Source organism: Pongo pygmaeus, chromosome 3, assembly GCF_028885625.2.
Source record: "Pongo pygmaeus isolate AG05252 chromosome 3, NHGRI_mPonPyg2-v2.0_pri, whole genome shotgun sequence".
Lineage (NCBI taxonomy): Eukaryota > Metazoa > Chordata > Mammalia > Primates > Hominidae > Pongo > Pongo pygmaeus.
This window is the reverse complement of record NC_072376.2, coordinates 21704637-21716071: the sequence shown is the minus strand read 5'-3', so window position 1 is coordinate 21716071 and position 11435 is coordinate 21704637. Positions and strand designations below refer to the sequence as shown.

Sequence of the window (11435 nt, the reverse complement as noted above, 5' to 3'; positions counted from 1 at the left end):
ATAGACTCTTTTTAACCTTTTATATTTTTTGTTAAAGAGCAGATTGCTGCTTTAAGAAAAACCTGTTGCATTTTTAATGTCCAGTTCACAGAAAAACTGGATGATACCTTTTTAACTTTAGCTAATATGTTTACACACAGAATTTTCTTTACAATTAACATTTTAAAACTTGCTTAAACTTTTAAAACAATAATTTTTTTAACCTCTTAATGTAGGTAAAAATTTACATTTTTATGTCTCCTTATGATTTTCTTTTTTGAAGATAACCATTTCTTTTTTTTAAAGCAAACTTTCTTTATGTCGTTGAACTAGACTGTCTAAGGCCACAAGATTAGAAGTTACCATAATACATGTTACACTGTTAACTTTCAGCAAACTTCACTTTTGTTGAAAACCTTGTAAGTTTGGGATTTCAATTATTCTTTGCTATTAATAAGACCTTGTTTCGTCTAAATTAACTTAGAATTGGTATAGGTGGCCTCTTTTACTCTCTGCTTGTCTTTCCTTGCCTCTGCCAGCCGCTTATGCTGCTGTTCTCTTAACTACTGTGGAGGGGTGAAGGGGGTCTAAAACCAGCTGTAACTGTCTATGTACGGAAACAGGTCTGGGGGCTTTGGCTTACAGGTTACCTTGTGCCACACCTTTGAAACAAGGGACCTGTCCAGGCTTCCTTCTGATGGCTAACCCACCTCTAATGCCGGCCAGTCTATTTCACACAAAGTTCTAAGTTTTTCTGGAGTCATAGTGACTCCATAGTCTCCATTAAATCCTTTCTTGAAATGTTTTTAACATAGTTTCCAGTGGGGTGGGCTTACTTTGCACCTGACCCATGTTTTTTCGAGACAAAACACCACGCTCACACCACACACACACACACACACACACCACAAAACAAAGAACAGGTAAAAGGGCACACACACACTTTTGCAGTTTACACCAAACCAAAATCAAAACCAAAATCAGAGTATCCACAAATCCAAGCCAGGTCAAAAACCAAAACCAAAGTATCCAGTTCAAGTCAAAACCAGAACAAAAGTGCCAGTACAGGCACACCATGGGTGATCAGGCCATGCTTCCACTCAGATGGAGTGGGGCAAGTTCAAAAGACTGGTCTTACCAAGTTTCAGATGTCTGGACTCCAAATGCCAGTTCCTTCCCGGTGTTCAGCCACTGTGTTAATCCTCCGCGGGGGCCTGCTACATGCTGCTCTGGTGAGGCGTTCCACCGGGACAATTTCCTACCCAGGAGTGCTCTTTGGATCGCTTCACTCAGGCTGGTCGGAGTCCCCCTCAGGGATGCGCCACAGGGCAGGCTTAAGTTGCCTAAGGGGCTGCCCAGGCCCTCCCTCAGTCACCTCACCTCACTTCCGGGTCAGGGAACCAGGAAATATAGCAGGACGAGCCACAGACAAAACCTCTCAGACACCGAGTAGTAGAAGGAAGGGCTTTATTTAGCTGGAAGCATCGGCAAGCTATTGCCTTAAAATCCGAGCTCCCTGAATGCACAATTTCTGTCCCTTTTAAGGGCTCACAACACTAAAGATTTCACATGAAAGGGTCGTGATTGATTTGAGCAAGCAGGTGGTACGTGACAGGGGCTGCATGCACCAGTGGTCAGAGAGAAACAGAACAGGGCAGGGACTTCCGCAGTGTTCTTCTATACAATGTCTGGAATCTATTAATAACATCGGTTTCTAAGTTATGAGTTGATTTTTAACTACTGGGTTTAGGCCAGGCAGGCCCAGGCCCGGTTTTGGGCCTGGCGCCGGGCTGCCTGTCTTTGGTTTTGCTTCCTTGTTGTTTTTTCTTAAAACAGGTACTGAGTATAAAACAATATAAAACAATATGAGAGGGTCTCTCTCTTCCCTCAATAGGATTGTGTGGAATAACTCTGGGAAGATGTGTTCTCCATTTGCTCTGAGGGCTCCTCAGTAGAATTCAGCTCCTATTCCCACTGTGCTAACTTGCTCGATAATCCACCCTGTATTCTGTGCCTTTCCTTTCTCAGTTCCCTACTCTCCTGCCAGTGTTTCCTGGAATCAACACGAAATTAATAACTTGGTCTCAACCCCTTGACTTAAGGTCTGATTCTAGGGAGCCAGGAATGATGACATTGTCCTAAAATCACCCAATTAATAGGTGGAAGACCTGGGCGATCTGACCCAGAAGCTAATGCTCTTCATACTTTGAAGATCTATCCAGCCTGACCTCACAACTTTCTGGACTCCAAATGCCAGAAAGTTGTGCTCCTGACCTCACAACTTTCTTCTCTCTTGCACTTCCGGTCTCCATCCCAGGGGAGCGTCCCAACTCCTGTCTCCAGGGATGACCCATGTCTCTGGCCCCCTGGTGCACCCAAGCCAATCCCCTATTCTAGTGTCATCTTATGGACTCATCCCCCTTGCCTGTGTGTGGGGAAAAGAAAAAGATCAGACTGTTACTGTGTCTATGTAGAAAGAAGTAGACATAAGAGACTCCATTTTGTTCTATACTAAGAAAAATTCTTCTGCCTTGAGATGCTGTTAATCTGTAACCCTGCCCCCAACCCTGTGCTTGCAGAAACACGTGCTGTGTGGACTCAAGGTTTAATGGATTTAGGGCTATGCAGGATGTGCTTTGCTTGCTTGTTAAAAGTCATCACCACTCCCTCATCTCAAGTACCCAGGGACATAAAACACTGTGGAAGGCCGCAGGGACCTCTGCCTAGGAAAGCCAGGTATTGTCCAAGGTTTCCCCCCATGTGATAGTCTGAAATATGGCCTCATGGGAAGGGAAAGACCTGACCGTCCCCCAGCCCGACACCCATAAAGGGTCTGTGCTGAGGAGGATTAGTAAAAGAGAAGGCCTCTTTGCAGTTGAGATAAGAGGAAGGCATCTGTCTCCTGCTCGTCCCTGGGCAATGGAATGTCTCGGTGTAAAACTCAATTGTATATTCCATCTACTGAGATAGGAGAAAACCACCTTAGGGTTGGAGGTGAGATATGCTGTCAGCAATACTGCTCTTTAATACAATGAGATGTTTATGTATGTGCACATCAAAGCACCGCACCTTTTTCTTTAACTTGTTTATGATACAGAGACATTTGTTCACGTTTTCCTGCTGACCCTCTCCCCACTATTACCCTATTGTCCTGCCACATCCCCCTCTCCAAGATGGTAGAGATAATGATCCAAAAATACTGAGGGAACTCAGAGACCGGTGCCGGCCCGGGTCCTCCATATGCTGAGCGCTGGTCCCCTGGGCCCACTTTTCTTTCTCTATACTTTGTCTCTGTGTCTCTTTCTTTTCTCAGTCTCTCGTCACACCCCACGAGAAACGCCCACAGGTGTGGAGGGGCAGGCCATCCCTTCACCTGTGAAAATCTTTTTCTTGCCAAGCCATGGCCATAACACACACACACACACACACACACACATACACATAAAAAGAAAACTTGACATTTTGAAATTGCAACCCAAGACAGCTGGTTCCTTCCTCTTCACCGCATTCCAGAGAACAAGAGAAAGAACTCTGTCTAGCAACTGTATACTTCAGAACAAGGTGTCAGAGTCAGGGTGCACCCCTCCATTGCTCCTCCATAACCCTCTCGGACACACACATCATTGTTGGCATTAACCTGAAATGCAAGGGGAGGGGAGGCTGGCTGACCAATACTAATTTCAGACAACTAAATACATGGAAATATTAAAGAGCCGTATCCCAAATCTATTAGATATCTGAAATCCAATGAAATGTATAAATCCTAATAGTGAAAACGCCAACTTATTCTACTTCTTTCCTGCCAAATGTAATTGATTGGTTTTTGCTATTGCCATCCCCATTTAATATGTACAGACACAAACCTAAGAAATAAAATAGGGCCAAACATTTTGAATGTGTTTCATTTATCAAGTTGCAGCTCCTCCTTAAGGTTTTGAGTTTCTTTAAAAAACAAGATAGTCTGCTAACTAATGTTTACCGGGTTAGAATTAGAGAACTGGACTACATTCCTGACTTCTCCATTCATTTTACAGAGTCACCTCGGGCAAGTTATTTCACAAGTCTATCTTGATTTATTTATCTGTAAATTTGCAAACAAAAGAATCATCTCATTTTTCCTGCAAAACTTGGAAGGAAGATAGAATGATAAATCTATAAAAGCATATTGAACCCCTTGGGGAGCAGCCTTATCTACTTATATACATTAAGATTATGTCAGTTTTCAGCTTCTGATGGTCTTGTCAAACCAGAGCACTATTTCCAATAGAAACTTCTCCTTGACATTCACATTGTGTTACGTCCTCAGTCCTCATATTTTAGGCTTGTTTGGCTTCAAGCAGAAAAAAAAAAATAGGAATTAAATCCAAAAATTGAAAGAACTGGCAAATAAAATCACAGTTTCAATCCTTGCATCCAAGAGGACCATAGAAATTAGCTTATTGGACCAACTTGAATAGCCTCACAACAGAAACAGCTGTTTTGTGTCGAAGCAGTTGAAATATTGGAAAGATCATAGCTTGGAGAGACTGTAATTCAGTAGTTTCTCTCCTTACCCACTCTCCTCAAGTGTTCACTGTTCCTTCCTGTTACCCATAATTGTGATTTCTTTTCTTCTGTTTTCTTTCTTTGCTTTTGCCTCCACTTAAGTTTCTCTTTTCTCTTTCCCATTTCTATCTCTCAATTGTCTTATCCTTCTCTTTTTTCTCACTCGTTTTTATTGCCGTTGAACATTTAACTTTGCTACATGTTGTAAGAGAGAAGGAAGAGGAGAAAGAGATGAAAAAAGCAGAATAAAAAACAAATACTTACCTAAAAACTGCTTATCATATAGAAATTGCTCAAAAATATTCAGTGCCTAAATCAATAAAAATATCTCATATTTATGGAGAACATATTTACATTAAGGAATTTCTACAGGCATTTCCTACCATCCAACAAGGTAGATGCTGTTACTATCTTCATTTTCCAGATAAGGAAACTGAAGCTCAGAAAAACAAGATAACCAAGGTCACCCAGAGAGAAAACGACAGAAGAGGACACATAACCAGTTCTGTCTGACTCAAAAATCCATGTTCCTAACCACCATACTCTCTTGTAATAGGCATATGCCTGGTGCTTTCCTGACATCAGTTCATCTAACGGACATTAAACAAGAAATAGATTGCTTAATATATGATGCAGCTGAGAAAAGCCAGACATGACTAAGACAGAGATTTGAGACACCAGCTCCAGCAATAGCTGTGTTAACTTGGCACATTATTTAAATTCTCTGAGCTCAGGCTCTTAATCTGTAAAATGAGCTTATCTGTATCTACTCTTCTGTTTGATGCAGTGATTAAACCAGCTTGCTCCATGCCCTGGTCTATTAACTAGGCAAACAAAGTGGAGAAGAATATTCAAGAGAAAGGAAATAAGTCACGGAGACAGGAAACGGAAATGATTCTGCCTGGCTCAGTTTCTCCCAGATACCCTCCCTCACCTGCGAGCCAGGATTCCTCTTTCATGCTTTCCTGCGCCAAATTTTTTCTTGCACTTTCATGCACCAAGTGTTTTTTCCATCTCATTACCTCCCATAAGTATAATTCTTGGCTTTCTTTTTTGTATCTCCCTACCCCACCCTGACCCCAAGGATGTCCCATAAGATCAGGGACCAAATCTGTCTTGCTAGCTATACCACCAACACACAGCCCAGTGCCTGGAGCACAGTTTGTGCTCAGAAAACACGTGTTGAATGAATAACTGAAGGTGGAAGGGCAAAGGGTAAGGATGGAGAGTGAGATGGGGCAGATGGCACTGGATATTAGGACTCCGTACTCACATTCTTCCCAACTGTCCTCAGGGTCTGTTGGAAATGCAGTCACAGTCTTCACCCCTCTCATAACTATGCCATCAGCTTCTGAAGCCCTTGAATCAAGATTTAAGAGGAGTAGCTGCGGCACAGAGGGACCCGGGAGAGACACACTGACCTATGTCCCCAGAAAAGACTGGCTTTTGAGCACCCCACCCTCTCCCATCATTTATCTTATCAGTGACTGGAGACAATTAGGTCTCCTTGATGGTGTGAAGAAATATAACTGCACTTCTATGTAGATTCAAGGTAAATCACAAAAGATATGTTATTAAGAGTAATATTATAAATTACTCCCTGGGCAGTGCCACCAAGGCCCGTGAATCCAGCTGCACCTCCGCCAGCCAACAACTCCTGAATCTATACCCAGCTTTTCAGTCCTGCTATCTACCTCCAGCTCTCGAAGGCACCTTAAACTCAAGACGTCTGAAATTGAAGATAGTGAATGCCCACACCCACCCCAGGGCCCCCATAAAAACTGCTACTTCTATTTCTTCTCTCAGAGAGGAAGTACTTTTATTTTCTATTTGCCATTATGACTTGGACCACTTTGTCTTGGCTCTGTGGCAAAGGATTGGACAATTCAAATTTTCCAGAGGTCCCTTTTCTTAACTCTTAACAAAGCCATAGCAAGTGCTTCTGTCTCTTATTTACAGCCATGGTTTTTGCCTTTCAATGAGAAAGTAAAACTGAGAATAGTTTCCAGAGCTTTCAGAACTTTTTTTTTTTAATCCAAAATGTGTTTATTGAGATGGTTTCCCACTCATCTTGATTCAAAGTACTTTTAGTGCTGCTTCCTCCTGAAGGAACAACCTTCTCTAAGCCTTGCTTTTCCTCCTGTAGGCTGGCAGAGGACAGTGGAGCAGCCAACACACAAAGCTACCGTTTGTGCATGGCTAAAGACCGTGGTGATTTTATAGCATCCTGGGCATCTCACATCCATGAAGTAGGAATTGGGGCTCTGCACCAGGCGTTTCTTCTTGTGTTTCCCCTTCTCCTGTTCTGGAGAGGGATGAAGGAGATCCTTTGCGAGAGGCATGTTCTCGTGTGGGTAGGTCGTCACCGCCGGAAAGGCGCTTTCAGGACTTTTTCCATTGAAATGCAAACACCCCCCTGGCGCCTCTGAAAATTCTGAGAAATTGTTGGGTTTTGGCGATGTTTCCAGAAAACCTGGCTTTCTTTTCCTGTTCATGACTGGTTTAAGTTCTTCCCTTTCCAAGCACATTCGAGTGAAGTCAGTGGTTGACTGTCTCTTGCAGGGCAAACTCCCAACTTGAACGCTAAACAGAGAGTAACTTTTTCATTCCAAATTTGGGATTGTTACAGTAAACCTCTGAACCCTACCTTTGTTACATCTCCTCTCCAAATGTGATTTAGTTTCTCGACATGTACCCTTCTCCTTAACGCTGTCCATGACTTACCACAGCCCTGTAGGCAGCTTACATAATGACAAGGTACACAAAAAAATCAGTGTGTGTTGTAAAGATAATGGCAGACATTGCCTTGGATTCTCTAATATAGCCATCCTAACTGGTCTAAAAATTATCCATCCGCATTTTAAAATATTTTATACAACCCATGCTCTCTAACCCAAAGCATCAGTGTAACATATAATAAAGCCACCAATCTTTTCTATCTTCATTTCCTCAATAGGATAAGTAATCTGAATGGGTAAACTAAGAAAGCAATTGCCAGGTGTTCAATTAACACATCACCAGATTCTGATCTTAGAATCAGCTCAGAAATGTCTTCCTTACTTATTGTCTATAATACACAACCTTGATCCTGTAGTGCCACCATACACTGGTAACCTGAAAGATGATGCATTCCCCACTGTTTCACATGCGCTTATCTTTTGGGAAGGAATCATGTCTGGTTTTACTTTCGTTGTTCATAAATTAAACTCAGTGAATATTTATTTAATAACTGTGTGACCTAAGAAAAAAACTTATCTCATGGCTCCTAGCAAATTCATGCTCAGACAGAAAAGAAGCTCTATCTCATCTGGAGTGGAGCTGACAGTGGCTAACGCATGTGGAAGAAGAGCAAGTGAAAACTAAGAAGGAATAAACTGTCCTCTATTACTTGCTCTGCAAATCTGGTAAATCATCTGCAATCTCCATACGCACAAAATATCAGATATTCAAATATCATAATACACCCCAAATAAAAATTCTTATCAGAAATTAGAGTATAAAATTCAAGTTAAAAACGCAACTGTCGGCTGGGCACAATGGCTCATGCCTGTAATCCCAGCACTTTGGGAGGACAAGGCGGGCAGAGCACCTGAGGTCAGGAGTTCGAGACCAGCCTGACCAACATGGCGAAACCCCCATCTCTACTAAAAATACGAAAAGTAGCCGGCGGGGTGGCACATACCTTTAATCCCAGCTACTTGGGAGGCTGAGGCAGGAGAATTGCTTGAACCCGGGAGATGGAGATTGCAGTGAGCCAAGATCGTGCCATTGTATTCCAGCCTGGGCAAGAGGGTGAGACACCATCTCAAAAAAAAAAAAAAAGAAAAAGAAAAAAAAAGTGTCTAATTTAATAATAAACTTCTCTAAGACTCTGTTTCATCTTCTGAGAAGTAGAGTCTTACTATTATTTCAGTGATTCTACAAATCAGTCATGGGCCTTTACTTACTGACGTCTTAAGTAAAGCTTTGCAAGCCTATGACCCAAAATCAAGTCCAAAGATCAGTACTCATCTTTAACAATAAAATTTACATATACAGGTAATTGTGATTGTCTCAAAAAGGAAAACATTTGAAAAACCAGGTGGCAGAAGAGACTGAACTACAAAACAACTTTTAACAATGAGACTCTAACTACAGTTCACATCTAGACACTAAGAGGGCTCAGGCACAGTACTGGCCATACAGTATATGCTCAAGACATTTTTCTCAAGTTATGTAAATATATTCTAGAGCACTCCCTGAGAACCAAAGTAGCAGTTCTGCAAAAATGCTGATCAGCCAGCACATCTTCTGGATGTTATGAGAACAAGAAGAAAATGGCATCACCCATGTGAGCCATATTGACCCTGACCTTGTGACCAGGAAAGGCACTGTCTTGGACCTCTCCTCTCAGCCATACATCCCACCAGCTCTCCATTCCACTCCATGGGTGGCCAAGATGTATTTTTCTGAACATATTTTATACACTTTAGCAGGCTCCAGGAGATGAGATTTTTTGGGAGGGGTTCAAACTTGAGACTGTAACTAAAGTTCTAGTATTAATAGCAAGGTTCCTAAAGATGGATTTTAAATAGCAATAAATTTAATAATCAAAAGTACTTTAAAACTGTAATTCACAAGGCAAAACTTGTTGATTGGAAACTCTCCTTAGCACAATAGATTTCTCTTTTATTATGGACACATACACACACACACACAGTCTTTCCATATGAAGCTAATAATGCAGACAGGAGGACTGGGGAGATGTGTGGAGGTTATCAATTATCAATGTTTCTATTCTAAGAAATGCAATGAACTTACTAGTTATCACTAGAAGAAAAAAATGCATTTTTCTTACAGTTGAGGGATTGCTGAGGGAAGTATAACATATTTGTTAGAAAACAATTTAAACTGGGCAATAAGATTTTGAGTAGGTGACATACATATGTAGAAAATGGAGATTCTTTAAAAGCAATTTGCTCAATCCTTTGAACTTTCCAAGTGACCAAATTGACAAAGAAATCAGTACAATCACTTTACTGGGGAAAAGAATACTGGAGAGAGAATCTTCTCAGTTGAATCATAAATTCACTCAATTTTTACTATTCTGTCGCCTGTCTCCTATTTAGAATGCCATTCTGGGATTCTAACATATGACACAGAACAGTACTGAGGGCCACAGGATCCAGGGTGGCAGAGGCAGGGAGAGGTAGGGAGAGAGCTAGGTTTAGCAGCCTACTGCTTTAAATCAGCTCTTCTGTTATATAGCAAACATCGAGATGTGTCAGTTTGCAAATAAATAAAATGAAAAATTGCTTTCAAAGGCCTCAGAATCGTCCTTGCTGGGAGGCATTGGAAAAAAGTTGATTTCAATAATTGAAAGAGAGTTTTGCAGTGCGTGAACAATCAGCTCCCCAGAAGATCCTGTCTACACAGCCCACTGACTTCCACGATATCTGAGTTAAGATTGTTCTATACCCACAAACAAGCCAAGAAGACTAAAATCTGTGTCTCCTTTTCCAGATTCCATTAAACATGTGAAATGTAAAAGTTAGTAATTAAAATGCCAGTGAAGATCTGGAAATGATTGCTTCCCTGATACGGCCATATTACCAAATGAAAAATTAGCCTAGTCTGGGTTGAAGTTTTTTCACTTGATAAAAGAAACACTGTCACAGACACCCATACTTTTCCACCACAGCACAGGTAGACAAATTATTTGGTTTAAAAATCTATTTTTTCAATTCCAAAGAATGGGAATTAAGTTCTCATTTATTTTTCTACCAGTGGAAGCCCAACTCAAAACAAAATTTTAAAATACTAAGTTTGATTTCACATCCCTAGAATCAGGAAAGGATGACCTTATTTATAACCCTGCTTCCAAACAAGGCCACATGGAAAATATTCCACAACAGCCAAAATAATTCCATCAATTGTAATGACCTTTCAAGATGATCAGATCACTACATTTTATCTCAGTCATTCATTCCGGAATTGTCAGATCTTTTTGTTTGTTTCATTTTTAAAAATTTGTTTACCTTAAATGACAAGTAAAAATTGTATATATTTATAGTATACAACATGTTTCCATATACATATATATTGTTGATAGGCCAAATTCAGCTATTTAACAAAGCCCTATCTCAAATACTTATCATTTTTTCGTAAAAAGAACACTTAAAATCTACTTTCTTACCAATTGGCCATTTCCATGTCTTCTTTGGAGAAATATCTACTCAGATCCTTTGCCCATTTGTAAATCAGGTTATTTGTTTGTTATTGAGTCATTTGATTTCCTTATAGATTTTGGATATTGTCCACTTATCAGATAAGATATATGGTTTCCAAATATATTCTCCCATTCCATGGGTTGTCTCTTCATTCTGTTGATTACTTCCTTGCTTGGGCAGAAGCTTTTGAGTTTGACATAATCCCATTTCTTTCTTTTTGCTTTTGTTGCCTGTGCCTTTGGGGTCATATCCCAAAAATCACTGCCCAGATCAACATCATAGGGTTTTCCCTTCTATTTTCTTCTGTACTTTTACATTTTCAGGTCATACATCTAAGTCGTTAATCCACTCTGAGTTGATTTTTGTGTATGTTGTGTGATGAGGGTCAATTTTTATTCTTCCACATGTGGATATCCAGTTTTTCCAGCACTATTTGTTGAAGAGACTGTCCTTTCCTCATTAGGTAAGGAAAGTCTCATCTCTGGGCTGGGCAGGAGGCATGAGATCATAAGAGAATACGGGGAGTAATATATCACCCGCCTCTCCTCCCCTGGATATTATGATGCACATGGCAGTGGGGTAGACATTCCCTCGATATGGGGAGTAATATCATCCCCATCTTGCCCCCTGGATATGACAATCCACATCGCAGGGGGGTGGGCACTCCCCACGATATGGGGAGTAATATCACCTCCCTCTCTT

At 41.0% G+C, this 11435-nt stretch overlaps 1 protein-coding gene across 1 annotated transcript; it reads right to left on the bottom strand.

The window, feature by feature from the left end:
* Positions 1–6551: 6551 nt before the first annotated feature.
* On the bottom strand, positions 6552–6896 carry LOC129035052 (small ribosomal subunit protein eS27-like). Its single transcript, XM_054485101.2, has one exon. It carries the CDS (start codon positions 6864–6866, stop codon positions 6612–6614), a length of 255 nt encoding a protein of 84 aa, XP_054341076.1. The 5' UTR covers positions 6867–6896; the 3' UTR covers positions 6552–6611.
* Positions 6897–11435: the final 4539 nt, after the last annotated feature.